Here is a 26453-nt window from a genome sequence, read left to right as displayed (position 1 = left end):
ATCCTGCTTCTTTCCTTTCCTTTCCACTCTTAAGCAGTACAAGGCCTTTTTTTTTTATCTTTTTAAACACAAAATTGATATAATAGAAGGAAAACAGGAGTTTAGAGATGGGTTTTAAACCTTAGCTCTGCCACTTACCAGCTTTGTGACTCTGGACAGATTACTTATTCTAAGAACTTGGTAAAATTTTTACATTTACCTCATCAAAGTGCTACAAGATTTAAATAAGATTCTGTATGTGAAAGTCTCTGCCCTAGTGACTGGTACACAGTATGTAGTACATGATCATTGTTAATGTTATACTTTTTGGGGTCTTCTGCTGTAACCCTCTACTCTGGAGGACCTATCTGGTGTTTAATGAGACCACCAACATGGCATTCACAAGCCTTCACTTCCTATCTACAAACATCTTCTCTTTTTCTTACAAATGTTTTCTTTAGAATCGAAATTTATAGGACAAAACCTATATAGTTCTAAGATCTGCACAGAACCTGTGAAATCCAAGGAAAGGGGTCTCTACCTGCATTTGCTCCATCTGTAAACGGATCAACTCCAGCTGCTGTCGACACGTGCTGAGCTCACAAGATCGCTCACGGGGATGCCAAGGGTCAGGGTTCGGCTGCCATACCTGAGAGGGTATAGGCTTGGAGAAGCCAGGAGCAGGCTGGAGTCCCAAAGGGAGCACTCCACTGCTGTTAGGGTGAGGTCCATTCCGCTCACATACCACCCCACTGCCCGGTGCCTTCTTGGTCTCAGGCAACACTTTGTATAACTCCTTGTTTGTGTCGGCTCTTGGGTTGTGGAAGTGGACTTGGTAGTGGGGATCTGAATAAAATGTCTCCATCACTGCCGACTGATTAAGGGTAGACTCCATACTGGGAATATCAAACTTCCTCACCTCTTCTTCTCTTTCATGGCCCACTGCTGGAAACCAGGACTGCTCAATTCCATTTTCTCCGGTAGCACCACAGAGATACATGAAATCTCTAGATAGGCCTGGAGAACGTTTCATTGCACCAAGGTCTCCATTTCTTGTCATCCCCACACCTTCAGCCAGCCCTGATAAAGGGAGTTTGGAGGAAGAGGGTCCAGAAGGTATAGAATTTGGCTTGGCAGGAGAGGTCCCCAAAGTAGAAGGTATCACATGGGCTGTTGGAATGGTTACGTGGCTTTTGATGGGCTGGAAAGGAGGGCTGCTACTTGAGCTACAAAAATCTGCAAAGAGAATAGATTTCCGTAAGTCAAACTGAAGGAGCATACTTTTTTGAGTATGGCTGCCACACCAGACATTCTCTGTCCTGAGACCAGGCAGAGTGGACACTATTATCACAAGTATCAGGCAGAAAGACAAGGCAGCCTAACTTAGAAGTATGTATTCTAGGATCTCAAATGCCATTCACAAGGTAAACCAACCAAAGGCAACATTAGCTTTACTTTTAATTTACACTCTGTCCTTTGTACATGAATAAAAAATCTTGCCAGTCAACAAACAAAGCTTAAAACTGAACTTAAAAAAAAAAAAATCACTTACTTAAGGGAAATGGATTAGGTCTTACTCTTCTGGGAGTTGGGGAACTCTCAAGCTATAATCCAATCCAATAAAAATATTCTTTCCAAGGGAGGGCTGCCAGAATCCTCTGTGGCCTCCAAAAGCTTCCCAGCAAAGGTAAGCAATGAATCTAAACTATCCAAAGAAAAGGGTACAGTGGATAGTGCTGCTCTGTATCCAGGACAGGGAGTACAGCATCTGAATCAGGATTCTATTCTCTCTCCCACGCACCAGACCTGACTGCCTGGATATGTGAAGTTATTCTTAGTAACTCTCAGGTTTCACTCCAGCACAGTAAGCACTCTCAAGTGGGTACACACTGAAATCCTCTATTTTATATTTTGCTTTTCACTTCCCCCTTGTTTGTATCTAACTGTGACTTCTCACTTTTCCTTTAGATTCGATTTATGTTTCCTTTAGCTCTTGATTGGTCTTGGGAGACAACTCTCTGATTAGCTCCGCTGCAAAAGGTTCACATTTCTACATTACTTCCAACTTTCAAGTACTACTCTGAAAAAGATTACAGGGTCACAGAACTAATGTGCCAAGGAAGTGGACTGCAAGCAAACAACAAGACAGTAACATTAGGAAACATACCTGTTACTTTCACCAGGAAAAAACTGAGTAAGGGGACAAGGAATAGAAATGTCTTCCTTTTTCAACTATGTCCAGTACTCATTTCCAAACCAAGCACATCTACCATGGAGAAGAATGGACTACCAATTTAATTCATTTCTCTTTTTCCTTTCCATCAACCAACACAGAACACACTCAGCTAATGAAGACAGATACTATAACCTTACTATAGATTGGCTACCATCTTCTGATATGCATTTGTAAGCAGCTCTTTAAAAACATGGACATGCCAAATTATCCCTTATCATGTATGGGATAAGGCAAAGTATCTAATCTCCTATACTCAGATGATCTTGGGGATATAAAAAGCCATACTAAAACAAAACAAAAACCAAATCAAAACAACAACAGTTATTTCTGATAAATGTGTCTGCCTCTCAGGACCAAGACAGAAGAACATTTCAGAGGCAAAGGATACAGTTTTTGATGTCCCATAACATAAACATAGGAATAGTCAACAAGGATAAGGTAGACTGGTGGTGATGAAAACTTCCAAGGATAGTAAGCTCCCAACTTGAAATCCTCTGTTAACAACATCATAACATCCACTCTCACCAAGGGTCTCTGCTCTCAAAGTATAATTATGGAACAGAAGACAGTGAGGTTGCAGCATATGAGGGGCTGCTATTACACTGAACTCTGCGACACCTCCTTCCATTCTTCATCTACAGCACCATTCACTCTTAAGACTCACCAAATTCAGTTTTGAGCCCACAACTCCCAAAGTAGTAATGCCAAAACCAAAGCCAAGAAGAAAGGTACCAAATGACCCAGGAGAATATGGTTTTCCTAATTTTCTAGGAGTGTGTTTCATCTACAGACAAAAGAACAGAGGAAAATCTTGGGGCGCTCAGTTGGTTAAGTGTTTGACTCTTGATTTCGTCTCAGATCATGATCTCACGATGGTGAGATCAAGCCCCATGCTGGGTTCTGCACCGATGATGTGGAGCCTGCTTGGGATTCTCTCTCTCAACCTCTCTGCCCCTCCCCAACTTATATGTGCTCTCTCTCTCTCTCTCACACACGCACACACACAAACTTTTAAAAAATAAAAAAATAAAAAGAATAAAGTAAAATCTTCATCATTTGTCACTTATCTATTAGGTTTATCTACTTATAGTAAGGAATCTGCTGTGATTCTGATAAACTGGTATTAAATGTCAAGTTACACCCTAAGTCTGGTTTGTATTTTGAAACAAACAGCAACACTTATTTTCAAAAGGGCCACTTACCTTCTACAATTTTCAAAGGCTTTCAAAATTTAAAGTATAGGATATGTGATTTTTTGGAGAGAAAAGTCTACAGTTCTCAGAATCATTGGGTTTTGGCCACTTTAAGGGTATTCATATTTCTAAATCTCTCCTCTCAACAATACCCACTGCCCTGCTCCACCCTCTCTCCCCCAATTCTAACAACTCTGCTTTCTTGGTAAGGGGTAGATTTCCCTATAACTAAATCTTTTTTTTTTTTTTTTTTTTTTTTTTAGTAGGCTTCACGCCCAGCGCAGAGCCCAATGTGGGGCTTAAACTCACCACCCAGAGAGCAAGATCTGAGCTGAGATCAAGAGTCAGACACTTAATGGAATGAGCCACCCAGATGTCTCAGCTATTGCTAAATCTTGATCATTTCTGTCTATATCTCATACTGGTTTATGAAGTAAGGTAGTCTGAACTAAGCCAGAGACTATTTCAGTCTTTAGCAAAATGCTGAAAGCCTCTGAGTTCTCAAGTATATATCTCTACCAGTCCCTTGAGAATCTTCAAGGTAAAACATCTTAATGAGGGGTGGAAACAAAACCAAGCCTGTTTAGTTTAAAGATGCAACAATGAAAAAAAAAAAAAAGATGCAACAATGAACTATATTTTATACCAGTCAAAAGGGTTCTTGTCAACTGGGCTCCAAACAAAACCAAGCTAGATTCATAAACAAAATGAACAAGAATTAAGATAAAGACCATTGTACAAAACTGTTTTGGCAGAGAAGACACCTTGGATCCTTTAAAAAAAACAAAAACAAACAAACTTCTAGACCAATGGCTTTGGTCACTACATCAAGGCTACTATAATTTTGGGGTGCTTGGGTGGCTCAGTCAGTTAAGCGTCTGACTTCGGCTCAGGCCATGATCTCGCGGTTCCTGAGTTCGAGGCCCGTGTCGGGCTCTGTGCTGACAGCTCGGAGCCTGGAGCCTGCTTCGGATTCTGTCTTGCTCTCTCTCTGCCCCTCCCCTGCTCACGCTCTCTCTCTGTCTCAAAAATAAATTAAAACATTAAAAAAAAATTTTTTTTAAGAATGCACAAGAGGAAATATATATATTTTTTCCCCAAAGGAATAAAAAGCATACAATCTGTGTAATGATGTGACTGAATTAAATACAGTCAGTCAATTCAGTAGGCAGAGTATCTAGACCACAGTTTGATTTTTAAAAGATTATTTAGTCAAAATGAAAAAGGTTTCATGACTGCACATGTAGACAAAACCTAGGGGCGCGTGGATGGCTAAATCAGTTAAGTGTCCGACTCTTGATTTTGGCTCAGGTCATGATCTCATGGTTCCTGGGATCGAGCCCGCATCGGATTCCATGCTGACAGAGTGCAGTCTGTTTGGGATTCTCTCCCTCTCTCTCTGTCCTGCTTGTATAGGCACACACGCTCTCTTTCTCAAAATAAATAAACTTAAAAAATTTAAAAAACAAATATAACTCACATCCATTCAATTCATCCACTTGAAGTGTACAAGTCAATGGTTTTTACTATATTCAGTGGTGTATAACCATCACAAAAATCAATTATTGAACATTTTATCACCACAAAAAGAAACGTCTTATCCTTTAGCAGTCACATTCCATTTCCCCTAACTTCCCTAGCCTTGGGCAATCACTAAGTTATTTTCTGTCTCTATAGATTGGCCTATTCTAGACATTTCACATAAATGGAATCATACAATATGTGGCCTTTTGTGTCTGGCTTTATTTAGCATAAATATTTTAAAAGTTCATCCGTTTTGTAGCATGTATTAGTACTTAATTTCTTTTTATTGCAGAAAAATGTACTATTATATGGATATACTACATTCTACTCATCCATTCATCAGTTAATAAACATTTGGGGTTGTTTCCATTTTTTGGCTACTATGTATAATGCTATGAACATTCCTATAACAAGATTATGTGTGGAAAGGTGTTTTCATTTCTTTTGGGTAGGTGGAGTGGAACTGTTGAGTCATAGGGTGACTCCATGTTTACCTTTTTGAAGATCTGCCAAACTGCTTTCCAAAGCAGCTATAACATTTTACATTCCCACCAGTACTGTATAGAGGTTCCAATTTCTTTAGATTCTCACCAACACTTGTTATTATGTTTTTGATTATAGCCATCCTAGTGGCTGTGACATCTGATCAAATACTAGTGACTAGTTTTGTGACTTTAATCAAGTCATCTAAACACTTTGAAATTCAGCTTTCTCATCTGTAAAATGGAAATAATAAAATATTTCATAGAGTTCTTAAAGACATTAATGAAAAATGTAGAAAAAATTTAGTATAGTATCCATCACAAAGTATTTAATAAATAGTTTTTAGTTATTATTATGAGGTCCTCTGCCCTCTAAGAACTCACTATCTAAATGCAAAAATAAAATACTCTTGGGGCACCTGGCTGGCTCAGTTGCTAGAGCATGTGACTCTTGAGCTAGGGGTTTTGAGTCTGAGCCCTACATAGGGTATACAGATTAAATAAACAAACAAACTAACTAACTAACTAAAAAGAAAAAACTCTTGTAAAGTACTGTCTGGCAGTTATTACTTAATTTATGTGCCCCCAAAATGGCAGGCACAATAAAGATACAAGATTGCAGACAGGGAGATCAGTAATGGGTGGAAGGGATGAGAAAAGTCTTATCATACCCTTTACTAGATTTTGAAATATAAGATCAGCATAGCTGGGAAGGGCAAGAGGAGGTGGAAACAGCACGAATGGGCCCAGATTAAAGAAGGAAAGCACTCAGGGACATGTGGCTGGCTCAGTAGGTAGAGTGTACAACTCTTGATCTCAGTTGGTGTTGTGAGGTCAAGGCCCATGCTGGGTGTGAAGATAACGTAAAAAATAAAATCTTAAAAAAAAAAAAAAAAAGGAAAGAGTTCAGATAGCCAAAAATAACAACAACAAAAGTTCTGTGCTTTTTCATAACATAATAAAACACCATACTTGGTGACAGTTAAGAAATATGTCTGAATGGGTGGAATAAGGCCAGATCACAGAACTCAGCAAGGCTCCTGAACTTTATCCTCCAAGTAATAGAAGCAGTTGAGAATTTACAGGAAAGGAAAACTATGAAATCAGGCTTTTAGAAATTAGTCTGGCAGTAGAGGGAAACACTTGAAGCCAAGAAACCTACTAGAAAGTTGTTTAAGATAGGACAAACAGTAAAAATTGAGAGGAAAGGACCAGTTGTAAGAAACATGGGAGTAAGAAAAATCAAGCAAACTCCCTGGCTGAAGGGACTGAGTTATGAATACTCTGGAAATGACAATATACCTGGAACACAATGTGAAAATGACAACACATATTGATAATCAAAACATTAATTCACACTTACCCTCTGCAATGTCTGAGCATGATGTGCCAATGGCTGTGTCCCCACTGTCAGCTACACTTGAACAGCGGCTGAAGCGACTCCGAAAAGCCTCTGAGATAACTGGGGTCTGCCATTCAGTCCCCAGGGAACTGCCCTTTTGAATTACACCGGAACCTGAAACAAGTGTCATTTCCCACCTTTAGTGTGAACCAGCTGATATAACCCCCACAAGACTGTTTAAATAAATCACTTAAACCTATGAAAAAATAGCAGCACCCTACCCTTCTCTCTCCTGTACCTATTTCAGTTACTCTGAGTTAGTTAATTTTATTTTTTTATTTTGAGAGAGAGTACAAGTAAGGGAGGAGCAGAGAGAGAGGGAGAGAGAATCTCCACGCTGAGCATGAAGCCCAGTGCTGGGCTCAATGTCACGACCCTGAGATCATGACCTGAGCCTAAATCAAGAATCAAACGCTTAACCAACTGAGCCACCCAGGTGCCCTTGAGTTAGTTAATTTTAATGGAAATAGCATGAGAGTTGAGAATGTTCACAGACAGAAATAAGACTTACCAAGAACCCAGAAGTACTGGGATGGAAAACAATACTATTTAATAGTAGCTACTACCATGTTTTGAAACCTAGAAGCCATAACACTTTATCAACATGATCTCATCTTCCTTACTGAACAGTATCATCACCCCTATTTTACAATGGATAGAGCTGAGATTTGAACCCAGGTTGTTTAGATTCCAATATCCACATTCTTTCCCCTTACAGGGTTGCTTTTGGCATTCTGAGCATGACAATTCTTCAATGTGTAGTCTATAAGTGGCAGGATGGCTTAGTATCCCTGGTCACTATTAAAAGCCAGTAGCAGCCCTAACCCCATCCCACCATCACTGTGAAACCTGAAAATACCCCATATGCTTCCAAATGTTCCCTAGGTTAATAGGCAGTCCAGTCTGTTGTTGAAAATCATTGCTTGACTGAACAAGGATACCCTGTGGGCAGGGTGAATCCAGATCAAGGTAAGTCTTGAAAGTCAATCTGAAGAGTTTAAGACTTTGAGTGCAATGCAAAGAAACCACTAAAATTTCCGAGTGGGTAAGACAAAACAAGACTAATGAGATATTTTTAATTCTGTTAGCTTGCTATTTAAAGGCCAGTAAGTAGAAAATATTCAGTAAATAATTTGCTAGTATTTATTGTTAAAAAACCACTAATTTTCTAAACTGTATCTGATGATCAGTGTAAACAGACAAAGAGGAAATGGTGTCTACTTATCCATTTAAAGTGTCAGAGTTTGAGTTGAAATCAGAAAATAAAGTTCTACAGACTCTTTGATTTAGTGGGAAGCAAATGATATCTCAACACAAACCACCCTCTCTCTTGTTCCAGTTTTAGTGCTTCTCCCATCTTTTTCACCCACTTTCTTCTAATTTTGCTACACTTCTGCTTTCTACTGAAGGCACCCTAACTTTCTCCAAGGACACCTTTTTATTCTTTGGGTCACAGTGGACTGCCTGATTTGAAAGAATTTATACACATGCAGTAATCAGTAATAATCTTTCATAGAAGATATACCCAACAATCAGAGCTTCTGATCAGCCTAAGATTAGCTGGTGTTACTATCTGTACTAAGCACTAGAAAGAAAGTAATCTGACTTCTTGATGAGTCTATATGGCGTTCTCTCTCTAGTTAGCTTACAATTTGCCAGACCCTTTGAAATAAGGAAAACTGATTAAGAGCCTCTATTACCATCTTCCTGGCCTCTTACTGGAAATCACTTCTTGTTTTACTACTAACCTTCCATTCTTTATGGGTACCACTTTTCTATCTGCTCACTCCACACATCAATTCGGAAGAGGTATTTGTTAAAATAAAATTTTATTTTGATATAGGTAAAGAGGCTTATGCTTACTTCCAAATTCAAATTTGAAAGCAAAATTTTTTGTGTGTTATGTCACATGTCCTATCACCAGCATCTTCATCAAAATATTAAGACCATCATTAATTGAATGAGAGATTACTAAAGACAAAAGCCATCAGAAGAGCAGTGAGTTTTGTTAGAAATTGCTACATCCCAAAAACTTGTGTGTTATACACATAATTATCATAAGAAATTGTACAATCCAGCCCTGAAACAATGTGTGGCATATAGCAGATGATCAATAAATATTTGCTGAATGAATCTTGAATTGATTCAACAAATGCTTTTTAAAATGCATAATTTCTGCAAGGCAGCATGCCTAGGAGAATACAACAAATATCTAACAAATGTCTGCTGTAAGGCACTGTGGGATTTTAAAGTTAAATAAAGCATATCCTGGGGCACCTGGGTGGCTCAGTCGGTTAAGTGTCTGACTTTGGCTTGGGTCATGATCTTGCATTTCATGAGTTCCAGCCCCACACCGGGTACTGTGCTGACAGCTCGGAGCCTGGAGCCTGCTTCGGATTCTGTGTCTTCCTCTCTCTCTCTGTCCCTCCCCTGCTCACCTTCTCTCTCTCTCTCAAAAATGAATGAAGATTAAAAAAAATAAAATAAAGCATATCCTTAGCTGAATAAAATGTACCCTTTTCTTCATAAATACCCCAGATTCAAAAAGTTATTTTTCTATGCTACTTCCTACTTGAATATACTGTATCTACTTAATATGTTTATTGTGTATACATATATTTATATATGTTTAATATACTTAATATATCCACTTAGTATATCTGCTGAGCTTTCAAAATCTTGTCAATCCACTCTAAAGATAAATTCCTGAGTCTCTAGTGACAACATAACTGAGACTGTAGGCATCCAAGAAGAATTCCAATCTTTGTGGGCTAGCAGATGACTGACACACCCACAGGACTACAAAGACAACATAGAACACAGTAATTTATGCTGTGTTTTTCTGATTTCAAATGAAACTATGTTCCAAAGTCATTCTGTTCCTTCATGTGTCCTCCCCTCCAAAACAATCACGTGGGCTTGTTGGAAGCCATGTAGGACCCGAGATAAACAGTTGTTCTCTTGGAGAGGACTGTTTTTCTATTGAATATAGCCTCCTGTTATTTTTGTTCTTTTCAAGCATTTCAGTGAATGCTTGTTTGCTGAATATTTCCTTTAAAGGAAACTTGTTACGGAACAACAGAGCAAAAGTCAGAATTTAAACCAGAAAACTTTGACTACTCACCTGGTGAAGTCACATGAGAGATCCTCTCACTTGGGTATTTCTCCTGCATGGCCATCAATAGTTATTTGAGCCAACTGCAGAATGAAGGAATAACCAGTCAGATCTCTCCATTACTTTTAATTCCCTATAACTCACTCCCATTCAACCCAAACTGCCAAAACCACACAGAATAGTCTTTAGTCCTCCACTTGTTTTACTCCTAAAGATATTTTTTAAGGCAAAGCAACTCCTAATACTCCCTCCTACTTCTCTTCCTAAACTAAGGGAGAGAAAACCTAGAACCAAATAGAGATTCCCAATACTGATCCTACATGATCCTAGAACCCCTCAATTGCTGCAAAAATTAAAAATGATATATTTTTTAAATGTTTATTTTGAGAGAGAGAGCATGAGCAGGGGAGGGGCACAGAGAAAGGGAGAGACAGAATCCCAAGCAGGCTCTGCATCACCAGCACAGAGCCAGAGGTGAGGCCTGAACTCACTATGAGATCATGACCTGAGCTGAAGCCAAGAGTCACCAGGCACCCCCAAAATAATATTACTTTTATTTATTGTTTTAAGTTTATTTATTTGAGAGAGAGAAACAGAACACATGAGTGGAGGAAGGGGCAGAGACAGAGGGAGAGAGAGAGAATCCCAAGCAGGCTCTGCACTGTCAGCGCAAAGCCCAATGTGGGGCTCAAACTCACAAACTGTCAGATCATGACCTGAGCTGAAGTCAAGAGCCAGATGCTCAACCGACTGAGCCACCCAGGCACCCCTAATATTACTTTTAATTAACAAACTTTGCCATGGATTTTCTTAGCCATGAAAATAGGATGGGGGAGTGGAGTGGAGAAAGAACTAAACAACCAAACCACCAGTGGAATATTATACCTTCAGTTACAATTAACTTAAGTTCTCCTATTCCTCCAGTAATGAAAGTTAGTCATATGATTCACAAACAGAATTCTTGGTCATAAGCATAACTCCAATTCTCAGCTGGGAACATGAGGTTTTCTTCCCATTTCCCCACTTCTTAAAACACATTTATTCTAATGTTAGGCTGTGAGAATTCAGCATAAGTCTGATTACTATCTGTGTAAACAAAAGCTTTAATTAACTGTACCTAAAAGTAGGAAATATCTTATTTTTGAATAGTATTTAAGAGGCATGGCAGTACAGGGAAGTGGTTCAGAGTATGCACGTGTGATCAGACAGCCTGAATGTGAAGTCTGACTTCTCAATTAGCTGTGTAACCTTGGGGAAATTTCTTAATATCTATGTGCTTCAGTTCCTTCATATAAAAATGAGGATAAAAACAAAACCTAATTCATGCTAATTCATTTAGAATTAATTCAAAACAGTGCCTGACACATATTAAGTGCTTAATTACATTTTTATTATTATTACTTGTCAGTTTATGTCAATAAAAAAGAGGTACATTGTGGTCCCTGGAAGATAAAGTATGAATTTAGAAACTGAATTTATAAGAGCTCCCAAAGAGTTTGGAACAAAATCAGTCAGTAGATCACAATTCTTAAGAGGTGAAATTCAACTCTGAAGGGAAAACAAAGGCTATATGGGTACAGATTTCTCTAGTATGCTTTACTGACCTCTATAGTTTTCTCTTAGTAACAACAACCCAAACCCTCACTTATTCACTGCATCTACATTAATGGTACTATCCCCTGAAATCCCAGGTCTTGACAAAGTGGGTAAGAGATTGTTCAGTAAAAGCTTCAACATATACGGCTATTATCATTCAGTGTGTTAATGGTGACACAGAAGGATTAGATTATCTGCCTAGTAGTGATATCAAATGGTCACTATCAAAATCCTTTCCTTCACTCATTTCTTTAAAGTGTAACAAAAATGGTAGTAGGCCCATTGGATTCTGAGCCCTTTGCAAATTCAGAAGAGTTGAAGATAGGATGACAAAAGAACTCTCAATTAAAGAGTTACTCTAGGGGCACTTGGGTGGCTCAGTCAGTTAGGTGTCAAATTCAGCTCAGGTCATGATATCATGGTTCACGAGTTTGAGCCCCACGGTTGGCTCTGCTGACAGCTCAGAGCTTGGAGCCTGCTTCGATTCTGTCTCCCTCTCTCTGACCCTCCCCTGCTCATGCTCTGTTTCTGTCTCTCTCAAAATAAATAAAAACATTTAAAATTTTTAATAAAATATTTTTTTTAAAAAGTTACTCTATAACTCAGCAATTCCACTACTAAGTATATGTTCAGGAGAAAAAAAAAACATGCTCACACAAAATCTTGTATATGAATGTTCAGAGCAGCATTATTTATAACAGCCAAAAAGAAAAAAACTTCAAATGTCTATCAACTGATGAATGGATAAATTCCACTTATATGAAATGTCCAGAACTGGCAAATCCACATAGATAGATTAGTGGTTGCCAAGGACTAAGAGGAGGGGCAATAGGGAGTGACTGCTAATGGATATGGGGGTTCTTTCCAGGGTGATCAAAATCTCCTGAGATTTGATAGTGGTGATGGCTGCACAACCTTGTGAATGTACTAAAACCACTGAATTGTACACATGTAAAATTGAATTTTATTGTATGTGAATTATAATTAAAAAAAAGAACTCCCAAAAGAAGCAAAACAATATGGAAGAGATCATTCTTAACTTTTTCCTACTAAGTTCAGAAGTAGATGAGCTATTGGTGGAAGTTTTTAGGATCATTTGAAGGAGATAAAGATTTCCTGAAATAAAAGTGAGAGAAATGAATATACAAGAAGTAATGTAAATAACCAATTACACAGCCAAGAAAGGTAGGAGTGAATGGAAGCAGACAAAAAAAAAAAAAAAGCACTCAACATTGATGGTTTCTATCTTCAAAGCCCTTTAAACTATTTATTCATCCAACAAATTTAATATGTATTCAGTACTTTCTACCCACCTATCACTATGCTAAACACTCTATAAGTATCATGTCTTATCAATGCTCACATCAAACCTATGAGGCAATTACTAGTATTACCCTCATTTCATGGATGAAAAAATGAAGGCTTACAGAGGTGAAGGTCATACAGCCAGAAGAGGCTTCAAAGCCAGGACTGTGCTCTAATGCTAAAGGAGTCTAGTTAGCATTTTTCTGTGTGTGACAAAAAGAAATACAGGAAGTTACCAAGGCACCACAAGTTGGGGGTTTCTGCTTCAGACCCAGCCAGAGCAGCAAGCCCCAAAGAAGTTGGGAGCAGGGACAGCTCATACAATTTCTTCACTTTGCCCCTGGTCACCACACAGGCTCTCTTTTCCAAGGTGCTACCCAAGAGTTAGGTTTTGACTGTTATATTTCTCTCCCTAAAGAATTATATAATCTTAGTGTGGAATGTCACACTTGGCAGCTGCTGAGAACCACATCAAGACAGGAATGGATTTGAAAGGATACACAGCTGACACAAGCACAGTAAGAATCTCACACCATCAGGGTGCCTGGGTGGCTCAGTCAGTTGAGCCTCCAACTCTTGATTTCGGCTCAGATCATGGGCTTGCGGTTTGTGGGATCAAGCCCCGCATCAGGCTCTGTGCTGTTAGTGCAGAGCCTACTTGGGATTCTCTCTCCCTTGTGCATGCGGTCTTTCAAAATAAACAAAGATACATTAAAAAAAAAAAAAAAAATCTCACACCATCACACTGTCATGACCATGATCATTCATTAAACCATACCTAAAGAAAGAGAAGCCAAATCCTTGCCAAGAAGTTATCTTTACAAAGTCCTGAGAAAAGGACTTTGGATAAGTAATGAGGCATGGTTATCTTAATCATCCTGGTATTATCGGCCCTCCTGACCCAGCACACAGTATTCAATTCATCAACCAAAATTTACTGAGTGCTTACTATTCGCCTGGCTCTGTGCCATATGCTGGAAATATACTGGCGTAAAAGACAAACAGGGCTCTGATCCTCCTGTTTTATCGTGAAGTGCTGGATACCTTCTATTGAACAAACATGCTGTAACCCACTAAACTTATGGTTCATCCAAAGCACCAGCTCCTCCTCGTCTAGAGCAGGGTTCGGAAAATCGGGATGCTCCTGGCATTTTCGGTCAGATAAGTGTTGGGGAGAGCCGGGGGGGGGGGGGGGGGTTCTGTCCTGTGTAAGGTGGATGTTTAGCGGCATCCTTGACTTCCAGATGCCAGGAGCAATCCCCGAGCTGTAGAGCTGCAAATGTCTCCGGACGTCGTCAAATATCCCGTGGGGAGCAAAGTCGGCTCAGAAACTCTAGCCTGGCGCCTTCACAAGTGCTGTCTGTCCCCCAACCATAACTCTCTACTCACCCTTTAAGCCTCAGCCTCAACTTCGCTTCCTCATGGAGGGCTCCCTGCCCTCCCGAACTACGCCGGCGCCTGGTGCTTAGCGCTCTGCGTACTTGACCAGCCCACACCACTGAGTGCTAACGAACGAGTCGTCACCCGAGCAATGTCGCCTCTTCTCCCGGGACTGCGTGCCGCGTGAAGGCAACCAACGTGCTTCCCGCCGTCCCGCCGGCGACTGGCACGGGGCCTACCCTTTACAAAGGTAAAGCAACTGTGTGGAGTGAAGGATGGAGAAAGCCAGGCAAAGAGGGCGGGGACGCGAGCGAGTCTCGAGGGGGCGTGAGCGGGGTATTATTTTAGGAAGCCCAGCGGGTGAGAGACCCATAGAGGACGGCTTAGCGGCTCTGCGCATGCGCCTCGCTGTCCTGCGGCCCCCGAAGGCGGCAGGTCAGGAGTGTTTCTGGGGCTCCTCCGGGGCTCCCCAAGGTGGGGCGGGGTCTGTCAGCCCGTCAAGGGCTCCTGAGGGGAGGAGGACTTACGTGGGGCCGAAAGCGAGCGGCGAAATCCCTCACCCTGGGACGCCGACTGCGGCCACCACGTCAGCCGCAGGCAGCAGTTCCCTCCCTCGGCTCGCCTAACGGCCGTTACACACCCGCCAGGACGCGCGCCTCAGAGCGCGCGCCGCCCCGCCCCCGCCCCCTTCTGCCCGCCTGGGGCCAATCAGGAGTCGGGCCGCGCCGGTGTCCCGCCCCTGCACGCTGCGCTCGGCGCCGGGAGCGGACGGATCTCTCTGCGCATGACCTCACCGCCCTTCGGAACCTTCTGCCCTGCCCCTAGCCAGGTCTCGCCTGTGGGCGGAGCCCTCCAGACTCCGGTCTGAAGTGGTTTGCTGGGCTTGGGCGGATCAGGAAGCTGGATGCCAGGGAAAATCTTTCAGGAACCCCTGCCCCCAACCGGTCCCACCCTTCTCCCATTCCCCACTACCTATAAGTGGGCCCACCTGAGATAAAGCAAAGGGTCAGGTGGTGGTCCGGAGTTAGGGTGTGGCCTGGGTCACTGCCTCATCAGGGTTAGGGCTCATCTGTGTGGCTGGGGCAGGGCGTGGGCTGGGTTAGGGTCGCCAGTGGTCAAGACTGTGACCAGGACTCAGGTTGAAGAGTAACTAACAGATCGATCTTGCCTCCCTACCCAAACTCCGTCCCCAGGAAAAGAACTAAGTTCATTTGCGTTAATGTATACTTCAGAATCAGACCGGGGAATTGTTAAAAGGAGGAACAAAGCCATCAGCCAAAGGATAGTGACAAATTCCGGGTTTCTGGAAACCTGACCTGGGAGGGAGAGGCATTAAAAAGTTGGGATTTCTTAACTTTGAAGAACCAGACTTAAAGAGAATTAATTACTGGATCAAATTCAGTCTAGAGTTAGGACTCTGGGGATGTGCTCCAAAGTTCTATCCCCACCCTGGTCTCATAACATTTTAAGGTAACAATATAGAAGGCATAAAATAGCAGATTTAATGGATAATGAATCTGGGTATGATGTGATAGATGCATTTAGGGGATATTCTCTAAATTAGGACCAGAAACCTTTCTTAAATAGTAAGGATAGGTGTCTAAATGAATAAATTTGTAGACTGGTGGGTAGGAGATAGACTAATGGGTGGTGGAAACCTCTACTTGATTGCTTCTGTTTCTTTTGTGGAAAACATCTGTGAAGAGGGAGGGAACGGGCATATAGGGGACTGAGAAGAACGGAGAGCATTTGAAGAGCTGATACAGAGAACGGAAGACAAAGCTAACTGGAAACAGTGGAAGTGCTGAGATTTAAATTTACAAATGGCACATAGTGCATTTATGCAGTTTTCTCCAATGGATATCTGTCCTTTTTTTTTTTTTTTTAATTTTTAGGGGTGCCTGGGTGGCTTAGCTGGGTAAGCATCTGACTCTTGATTTCAGCTTGGGTCATGATCTCGTGGTTGGTGGGTTCAGGGTCAGGCTCTGTGCTGACAGTATGGAGCCTGTTTGAATTCTCTCTTTCCTCTCTGTTTCCCAGTCTGCCCCTCCCTCACTTGCTCTCTCTCAAATAAAAAAAATAAACTTAAAAAAAGATTTTTTTTTACGGAATCTCTACACCCAATGTGGGGGCTCAAACTCACAACCTGGAGATCAAGAGTCAAATACTCCACCTTGACTAAGCTGGCCAGGTACCCTGGATATCTGTATTTTAAAAGTAACTCCATTATCATACTACTAATTTTCAAATGTGAATGAGTCTTCATGTCTTAACAAAGATCAGATGTTAATTTCAGAGAATATTCACAATCAGTTTTTAGATATGAGATAGTCTTAAATCTTCAGTTACTTTATTATTTTTAAAAGACCTGGCGTTCCTGGGTGGCTCAGTCAGTTGAGCGTCTGACTCTTAATTTCAGCTTGGATCATGATCTCATGGTTTGTGGGTTCAGGCTCCATGGGGGGCCCTGTGCTGGCAGTATGGGGCCTGCTTGGGATTCTCTCTCTCCCTCTCTCTCTGCCCCTCACCCACCCGTTCCCTCTCTCTCTCTCTCTCTCTCTCTCTCTCTCTCTCTCAAAATAAACAAGTAAAAAAAAAAAAAAAAGACTTGCTGCAAATTTAATAAAATTTGGAATTATCACCTGAGTGAAAAAAGACTTGGCCAGATATATCCCACCCCAGCTTAATCAAAGAAAATAAGAAAATAAACTAACTGCATCTTAGTTGTAATCATATCATTAGAGATACTGCTTTCACATGCATTAGTGTTGTCTAGTGGCTTATATTATAAGCATCTATTGTTACACAGCACAGAGGCTTCTTTCATTGGTCAACTAAATATAGTTTAAGCTCAGTAGCTTCTTTGTTTACTTGATTTTGTTTCATTCTATTTTTTTGAGATATTTAAGCATAGCACAATCAGTAATATTTTGCCTTTTTCCTTCAGGATATACATACATATATATATATATATATATATATATATATATATATATATATATAATGTTTATTTATTTTGAGAGAGAGCAGGAGAGGGGCAGAGAGAGGGAGAGAGAGAGAATCCCAAGCAGGCTCTGCACTGCCAACACAGAGCCCGATGTGGGGCTCGAACCCATGAATTGAACCGATAGATCATGATCTGAGCCAAAATCAAGTCAGACACTCAATGGACTAAGCCACCCAGGCACCCCACCTTCAGGATATATTTTAAATAAGGGCAAAAGTGGGGCGCCTGGGTGGCTCAGTCGGTTAAGCGTCCGACTTCGGCTCAGGTCATGATCTCGCGGTATGTGAGTTCGAGCCCCGCGTCGGGCTCTGTGCTGACAGCTCAGAGCCTGGAGCCTGTTTCCGATTCTGTGTCTCCCTCTCTCTCTGACCCTCCCCCGTTTATGCTCTGTCTCTCTCTCTCTGTCTCAAAAATAAATAAACGTTAAAAAAAAATTTTTTTTTTTAAATAATAAGGGCAAAAGTTAAGATTTAAATAGACCAAAAGGTCTATTTAAATACTCTACTCCAGGCCTATAAAGTGAATATGAAATCCCAATGAAATGTAATTACTTGCATGCTGATTTAATAAATGTGTGACTTTTTGGGTGCCTGGGTAGCTCAGTCAGTTAAGGGGCTGACTTAGGCTCAGGTCATGTTCTCATAGTTGGTGAGTCTGAGCCCCATGTTGGTTCTGTGCTGACAGCTCAGAGCCTGGAGCCTCTTCAGATTCTGTGTCTCCCTCTCTCTTCCCCTCCCCTCACACACTCTTCTCTCTCTCTCTCTCTCTCTCTTTCTCTGTCAAAAATAAATAAACATTAAAAATTTTTAAAAAATGTGTGATTTTGGTGTGCTTAAAATAATATAGGGGTTCCTGGGCGGCTTAGTTGGTTGAGTGTCCGACTCTTGATTTCGGCTTAGGTAATGATCCCAGGGTCATGGGATCAAGCCCCACATAGGTCTCCATGCAGAGCATGCAGCCTGCTTAAGATTCTCTATCTGCCCTTCTCCCTCGCTCGCATACACACCCTCTCAAAAATTTTTTTAATTAAAATTTTAAAAATGATAATATGGACTGATCATCTGATTTAATTTTTAGGAGCTATTAAAGCATTAAATGAGAAGAAAAGTTCTTGCAAATAAAATGTTAAGACTGTTAAATTTGACTTTTTTTAACGTCTTTTTTTTTTTTTTTTTTTTTTTTGGGAGCACAATTGGGGGAGAGGGACAGAAGGGAAAAGAGAGAATCCTTTTTTTTCTTTAAGTTTATTTATTTTGAGAGGTGAGGGGGAAGAGGGACAGAGGGAGAGGAGAGAGAATCCCAAGCACGCACAGCCCAATGCAGGGCTCAATCTCATGAACCATGAGATCATGACCTGAGCCAAAATCAAGAGTTGGATGCTCAATCGACTGAGCCACCCAGAAGCCCCAAGACTGTTAAATTTAACTTTTATTGTTTGTACCAAAATACTTTCCCAAGAAATTGATTTCCAAAATGGTCATAGATATCAATCAAAAGTATTTCAAAAACAAAACAAACAAAAAAGAGGCACAAGGGCCTTCTTGTGGTTTTGTAAAAGTGCCACTCTGCCAACCTGTTAAGCCTGTCCTGTCTCCTGGTCCACACCACCTACTTCCTGCACTCAGCTGTCCTTTCTGTAAGGTTAACAACTGTGTCTTGTGTAGGCTTACCACAGGAACTGGGGCATAGTAGGTTCCAACCCATTTTTGAATGGATACATGATAGTAGCACAAACACTGATGCCTATAGAGAATAAAGTGACTTCTCACAACTACACACACTCATGAAGTGCTGAAGCTTTGTAGTCAGATTACACAGAAAAGGAGTCAAAGTAGGAAAATTCCTTGTTGTTTATTGGCTATACTCCCTGCCCAGTCCCCTACCGTATTGAGCAGCCCAATCCTATCCTTGGAAGAGTTCCAGAGATGGGAAGGGATGGTGGGATGAGGAAGCACAGCTTGAGGCTCAGCAGCCACATTCCTTACCAGATAGTAGTTGGGACACACTGGGGTTTCATCTTGTCTCCCTAACTAGAGGACAGACTACTCGTCTCTCCCTACATCTTCCTCTACCCCACCCTTACTTCAGGCAACAAAACTAGAAGCCAAGGGCTAGAGTTGGGGAAGATATCTCGGCAGGATTTTATCACAGCATCAAGCCTATCACCATCAGAATAAAGACAGCCATCCAGGCTTCTGCAGGAAAGAAACAAATGATTACCAACAGGGTTCAGTGGATTTAGGCTTAGATATTCCACTTTGGGGAATTATTTAGTAATCCACTCATGCATTCTTTCAACAAAGGTTTCCCACTGTCCCGACAGTCCCTCCCTTGGGGGTGAGAGATGGAGTACAGGGATGAAACGTACTCTAGTTCAATGTGGACCCCACTCATCTCCTCTCACTTATTACCTGCCTGACCCTAACCCCCTACTCTAAGTCATTTCTGTCTAGTCTCAGGTTCTGACAAAGTGTAAAGCTCTAACTGTAAGTACCAACAACCCACAATGACAACTCTGCTGTGTACTGCTGAGGAATCTGAGACTCTAAGAGGGTAACTGACTTTTCCCAAGTCACACAGAGATGAGCAGAGATAGGATCCAAGACCAGCACCAGTCAGAACCCAGTGTGCACCCCCCAGACCCTGGTGCACCCGCCAGAATTTCACACCAATCCCTGTGTACCAATCTGCCAAACACGTGCTGCTGGAGGCATTGAACTCAAACCACATAGAAAAGAAGATTGAACTCCAGGAAACATTCTGACAGGATTCCCATTGTTGCATCAAGATTGGGCAAGAGGGCTGACCCTTTGTTGAAGCAGGGCCTCACAATGGTGTGATGATGAGTCTTCTGCCTCTAATAAGAACGGACTTACTAAGATAGGCTTTTCCATGAGGGTCGGAGTTTTGGAGGACTGTTATGAAAGGAGAGACTGTTCCAGACCAGCAAGGAAGATACACAAAAGTAGGCTGGCACAAGGGACAAACAGACTACAAGAAGAGTGAGCTGGTGTGGCGGGAAAGGTGGGAGTAGGAGGAGAGGAGTAGAAACTGAATGAGAACATGATCCGTGAGGAGAGGGGACCCTTCCTGAGCAGAGGAGAAGCTGAAGAGGATATAGGTTTGGGGAGGATATGGACCTGGATTAAGAGAGGAGTGTGAGGACATGAAGGTAGGAGGGGTCTCAGAGCAGGTCAGTGGGATGCTTTGCAAGAGGAGTCAGAGAGGCGCCTAAATGACCCAGTTACCGCTAATCCGGATGGGCTCCGAACGCCACCCAGCCAGCGCCGGTCTTCAGGCGCCCTTGCATCGGAATCTCCCAGGCTCGATTTCTCCCAGGCGAACTCTTCTGCCTACAGGTCGGCGGGAGACAAGCAAGCCTCAGGGTAGCGAGGTCCCTCCCCGCCCCAGCAAGGGCGGGCATTTGCGCGAGACTCCGGGGAGCCAGGTGTGTTCCCCCAAATCCCGCCCCTTAGGTCAACCACTGGACCCTTGCAACACAAGCCCCGCCTCCGGTTCCTGCCCCCGGCAGGATAGGCCAATCCCCAACACCGCCATCCTCCAGGCCCCGCCTTAGTCCCGCCCCCAGGGTGGCAGCATTGGTGTATTGCTACGTGTCTGGCTCCAGTGGGCCGCCTCCACCGGCGCCAGGCGTAGGCTAAGGAAACTGCCAGGATCCCCCAGGGCTGCCAGCTCACCGGCTGGCAGGGGTGTCCCTCCCGCTTGTCACACAGGGTCACTCGGCTGCGTAAGTAGAACGTGTCGCTGGTCACGAAGTGGAACAGGTTGAAGGCCAGCGTCACCTGCAGAGAGGCCCCGTTGGCCCGCAGGCCTCCTAGCAGCCGGTTGCTGACTGGGCAGCTGTGGAAAGAGGCTGCAGTCATTGTTAGGAATCCTGGCTTGGGCCAGCGGTGTGGACGGACAAACACTGATTTCCCCCTTTTCGCTTGTGCTGTTTGTGAACGCTGCGTGTCGTACTGAGAACTTTACGTGCATTATTTGATTTCATCTTCACATCAATCCTATATGCTTTATATACTTTTGCCTCTTCCCCTTTCTCTCCTCCAACTCCTTTCTTCCCTCCATTTCTTTCTTTTCTTTCTTTCTTTCTTTCTTTCCTTTCTTTCTTTCTTTCCATCTTTTCATTCCTACTATGTTTTTATTTCTTCTCCTTCCCTTCTCTTCACTATTATTATTTTGATGGTGTGTTAGGGGTAATTCATGGAAAGATAATCTTTTAGTTTTCTTTGTCTTAGTTTTGTTTTTCTAAGGCTCTCTCCTTTCGATAATTTTTTGCTTGACTGGGCATAGTTTATCAGTGATCACTTATTTAGCAATAATTGTTCCAAGTTGAAAAAAGAAACTTCAGTTATTGATGGCAATGTAGGGATTAGTGGCAACCTCTGATAGACATAGAAAATTCTGAGCTAAGGGATTAGGAGCCAATGGTCTGAACTGTCCATGCTATTGTCATGGTGACTTTTTTGAGGTGACAATAACCTAAATGTAAACGCTTCACTATAACTAGTAATATTTGGATCGGCCTGTGCTATAGACTTCATGGTGGAAGGAAACTCTTACTATATACAGGTTCTGTTCTAGGTCCTAGGTCCTTGGGAGAATTAGGGAACATGAGTGAACAAAACAGACCCAAACCTCCTATTCTCTTGTGGTAAGGGAAGACAGTAAATAATTTAATTTTTTAAAAAGCAAATTATCTCATGTAATATGGCATATAGTTAGGAGGTGATACACAGATGAAAGAAACTGATCTAGAATGGATGAGGGGAGCGTAGTTGCAATTTTAAATAGCATGGGCCAGTAGGCTTCCTTGAGATGGTAACATTTTATCAAAGACTTGAAGGAGATGACAGTTTTCCCTATGGGTATCTGAGTTGAGGGTTTCTAGGAAGAGAAACCAGCCAATGCAAAAGCCTAAGGGACAGCAAATTACTTACCCACTGAGTTGCCTGTCCACACAGATGCCACCTCCTTTGGGCATTAGGGAGTCACCTGTCTGATCTCTGTCTCTTGTACTCCTCAAAGCCCATTTAGTCTTTTTACTCCATGGTCTTTATTCTGGGGCTCAAGCTCACCATCAATAAGTCCATTCTAGGTACCACCTTGACAGAGCCTTTCCTTTTTAAGGAGATAAGGAAACTGAGGTTCAGAAAGGTTAATTAGGTTGCTCAAGTTTCTTCAGGGAGCAGCCTGGCTGCTGTGCCCCCCCCCCCCATACCTTTAATCACTAGGTTCTATTTACTCCTGACAAAGGAAGAATTACATGCTAGGACAGATTTGGTGGTGTTTCAGAACCCGGACTCTAAAGTGTGAATAGACCAACGGTGTGCCCTTGGTCAGGTAATTTCAACTCTCTGAACCCACTCTAATCCCCTCATCTGGAAAGCAGGGGGAAATAATACTTCCTAGGTCTATTTTCAGGAATCAGTGAGGTAATGAATGATTCACTGTGCTCTGTGAAGATCTGTTAATATTAATGAAATACAACCTAGAAGTCAGGAGACCCAGCTTGTTCTTCTGACCACAAGCTGTTAAAGGTAAAGACCTGGCCTTCCCAGCACCGAGAAAGGTCTACCAGTTGTGTGAACTGAGCCTCAGTTTCTCCATCTATAAAATGGGAATAAAAATGCAACGATCTCATACAGTGTGTTGTGAGGCTTAAAGGAATTAATATATGTGAAGTAATTTGAACATGCCTGGCATGGGGTAAATGCTGTGTCAGTATTAGCTATTAAATGTAATGCATGTCAGGTATATTGCATAGTGTGTAGCGCTTTGAAATGTCAGTTTTGGTTTTGTTTTTTTACATCTATCATTGTAGGCCCTTAATACTTGAAGAAAAAGTAAAAGGAATGAATGTTATTTATTGGCTGTAATCTTGGACAGGCTTTAATCTCCTTGTGCCCTAGTTTACTCATCTGCAAAATGAGAATGACAATACTTGCATTCATTCAACAAACATTCACCCAGTACTTTACTTTCTCCCAGTGTTTATGTACCCAGGATACAGACGAAAGAGACAGGATCTGTGCTCATGGGAACAAACGCACTCAGCACAAGCCACAGACCAAGAGCTAGTGTGGCATTGGTAGGAAGGTACTGTGGCCTGACAGACACCGCTCCTTCACAAAGTGGTAGATGGACTTAATGGTACCAGTCCTAGAGATCATCATCTGGCAAAGGCCTCATTGGCCACCAGGGCAAATCTGTCTGGATCAATGCTTATGACTCCGAAAACCATATAGAGACGTTTGCCAAGAGGAAATGGTCTGTTCTCAAGTACAGATGAGAGCTGAGGGTCCATGAAGATGCCCAGGATGATGATGACATCCCCAGTGCACAGAACAGGGATGGTGGCATATCTGGAGAGTGACCAGAGTGAGACTCTCACCATGAAACTGCAGAGGGAGGGACAGTCACTCACCTTCTGCCTTGCACCCAAGGTCACTGAACACTGGTAGCCATAGTAAATAAGGGGACAGGAGGAGCAAATCTGCTAACATTCCTCCTGGACTTTCTGAAAAATGAGGGGCCGCCTAGGACCATTGAAGCCATCCAAGCCAACCTACCTCATGGTAATTTACATAAAGGACCCATAATGCATTACTTCATGGGAGCATTTTCTTTTTTTTTGTTTTGTGATCTCATATATTTCAACCTAGACTTTATATTGTTATATTACGTACTTTCATTTAATTAATTAAAATATAATTTATTGTCAAATTGGCTAATATACAGTGTGTAAAGTGTGCTCTTGGTTTTTGGGGTAGATTCCCATGGTTCATCGCTTGCATACCACACCCAGTGCTCATCATTGGAGCATTTTCTTTCTTCCACAAATGCTTTGAGTTCCAATCTAAGAGGTGCCTATGATTGGTGGTTGGGCATAGGGGGCCAACATCTTCAGAGTATTGACTCCTTTTGCCTGGATTAGAGGTAGCAATGAGAACTCAGGAAGCTTTGCAGAGCCCAGCCCAAGAGGCAGTTGACAGAAAAGAACTCACGGGAAGACCTCAGGGTTGGACTGAAGCTGAGCATTGTGGAGGCAGTATTGATGAAGGCAGGGTGAACCTGCAGAAGAGGCATCTCCAGAGAATAAAGGTTGGTCTAGGAAGAAACAGGGAGGCGCCCATTACCTTCAGATCTCCAGGGGAAACACCTCCCATCTTCACTGGCTGCAAGTTGTTTATTGAACTAAAAGTAATGGGCCAAGTTTACTGAGCATGAGCTGTACGTCAGGCACTGGGACCTGACCACAACTCTCTGAGGAGGGTTATTAGTTATTAGTTCCTATTTTACAGAAGAGCAAACTGAGGATTAGAAAGTTAAAAGACTAGCCCAAAGCAAGTAACAGAGCCAGAATGTAACATCTCTCTGATCCCAGAGCCCATGTTCTTAACCTCTGTGCCAGTGGTTCTTAAATTTCAGTGTGCATTTTCTCTTGGAAAATAGGTAAGGAATCACTGGAGTCCGTGGTTAAAATTGCCAACTCCTGGTCCCTATCCCAAGATTTGGATATCTTTTTGGTATTTTATTGTTTTCTCTAAGAAAATCAAAATGATGTTTTTTGTTGCTATGAACAAGGCAGTTTATTAAAAAGGACACCGATAGAGAGTTCTGGGGGCAGAGCAGTGGACTTAAGTTATTGTAAACTGAAACTGCCAATTCTGTCCATGACCTTAAGCAAGACACCCCATGACTCTCTGGGTGGCAGAACTAGACATAATGGTAGACACTGAGAAGAACTAAATGATCCCTTTAGGACAAACTCTGGTTTTCAAACTGATTCCAGGAGCCCCAGAATCTCCCTTGAAGGGACAGGAAGCCCATCTACACACTGGGGAGCTGGTTTAGCAGAGGTCACCCTTCCTCCTCCCCTATTCAATCAGAGCTCTCCTGTTTTTATATTTGGCTTTTATGTAAGATCTCTTCCAAACAAAGGAGGTGACAGCATCAGTGAGCAATTAGGAGCACAAACCAGCCCTGTTAGTAACTAATTGTGTGACTTGGGAAAAATCGCTCTACTTCTCGGAGCCTTAGATTGTTCATCCGTAAAATGGGAACTTCACAGGATTATCGTGACGCTTTAAGGATAGGGCATAAAAAAAGATTTTGACCCACAGCGCATGGCAAGAAACCAATAAATATTGGTTGTGATTGCAGTTGCTCTTGTTTTAAAGGGTTTTTGTGGCTGTCAAGTTTGGAAACCAATATCTCAATCCATCGAACATGGCGTCATTTATAAGGACATTCCCAGTCTGATGGGGGACAACATGGTCTTTTCCCCAAAAAAGACTGGTCTGATAGCTAAGACTTGACTCCATTCCAGAGAATTTTTCCTCAGTCAGATGGATATAAAGTCACAACTGGTGCCCAGTCACCCATTTCTCAGTCCTCCCTGCACCCCACTCCTCCCCTAGACACTCCCCCATTGTTAACAGGCAGCCCGTCCCAGCTTGCTTACAGAGAGGCAGAGTCCACAAGTACCCTCCTTCTTCTCCAGCACGAAGACCTGCACACGGTGATCCTCCTCTATCTTGCTGACACTGGGACATCCTGAGAAGGTGCCTTCCCTAAGGATCCAGCGGTAAGTCTTCAGGAAGCAGCTGCTCAGAACCACCTCAATTGTCTGTGGCTGGCAGTGCAGGGCCACCAACACTAGGGACAGTTCTGCAGGAGGACAAGAGCCAGTGCAAGGGCTCCTGGGATGATGCCATAGGAAAGGGTACTAGTTCTAATCTGGGTAGAAGAGACATTGTGGGTGTATTAGCCTAACCCACAATGACTCCCTTAAACAAAGACTCCCCTCACGGGAGGTGAGACCCTTATACCATGATGGCCCTGGGGGACCCTGATCCCTGGCCTCAACTGATCCACTCACAGTCTCTTTCCCAGGAACTGAGCCTAAAAGAAGGTGATATAAAGCTTGAGATTCTGAGACAGCAGTTCTTGGTCATGCGTGCTAAGAGGCAGGGGAGCCAGTGTGTGGAGAAAGGAACAAAGTAGGTGTAGGTGCAGAATGAGACAGAGGCAACTCCCTGGTTCCTGCCACTTTGACAGTCCCAAGTCCTAGACCCTGGAGAACCTGCTTGGAGCCTATCCATGGCCTCCAGGAGACACCTTATAATAAATTCTCCTGTCTTCCCTGAGCAGCCCAACCAAACAGTTGGTTTCTGTCACTTGCCTTGCAAGATTATTTTTAGAGATGCTAAT

At 42.5% G+C, this 26453-nt stretch overlaps 1 protein-coding gene and 1 long non-coding RNA gene across 6 annotated transcripts in view; one reads left to right on the top strand and one right to left on the bottom strand.

Annotated features, from left to right (window-relative positions):
• Window positions 1-20649, bottom strand: part of CEP85 (centrosomal protein 85) — a 38148-nt gene extending 17499 nt beyond the window's left edge. The window contains exons 1-5 of one of the 5 annotated variants that reach the window (XM_053209446.1): window positions 14740-14769; window positions 12955-13035; window positions 9941-10014; window positions 6778-6930; window positions 521-1215 (exon numbers count right to left, since the gene is read on the bottom strand). In XM_053209446.1, coding sequence (XP_053065421.1) covers window positions 521-1215; window positions 6778-6930; window positions 9941-9995 — 903 coding nt within the window. In that variant the 5' untranslated portion in view covers window positions 9996-10014; window positions 12955-13035; window positions 14740-14769. Of the gene's footprint in view, window positions 1-520; window positions 1216-1531; window positions 1685-6777; window positions 6931-9940; window positions 10015-12954; window positions 13036-14221; window positions 14646-14739; window positions 14887-20467 lie in introns of those variants that run through there. The other 4 variants (XM_027059986.2, XM_027059985.2, XM_053209451.1 and 1 more) reach the window with 4 other exon arrangements.
• Window positions 18346-23973, top strand: LOC113599472 (uncharacterized). Its single transcript, XR_003420338.2, has 2 exons — window positions 18346-20967; window positions 23229-23973. It is a non-coding gene; the product is annotated as an uncharacterized LOC113599472 (long non-coding RNA).
• Window positions 23974-26453: the final 2480 nt, after the last annotated feature.

The sequence above is a fragment of the Acinonyx jubatus genome, chromosome C1, assembly GCF_027475565.1.
Source record: "Acinonyx jubatus isolate Ajub_Pintada_27869175 chromosome C1, VMU_Ajub_asm_v1.0, whole genome shotgun sequence".
Classification (NCBI taxonomy): domain Eukaryota; kingdom Metazoa; phylum Chordata; class Mammalia; order Carnivora; family Felidae; genus Acinonyx; species Acinonyx jubatus.
Note: the sequence above shows the minus strand (reverse complement) of the source record. Positions and strands in the feature narration are given on the sequence as shown.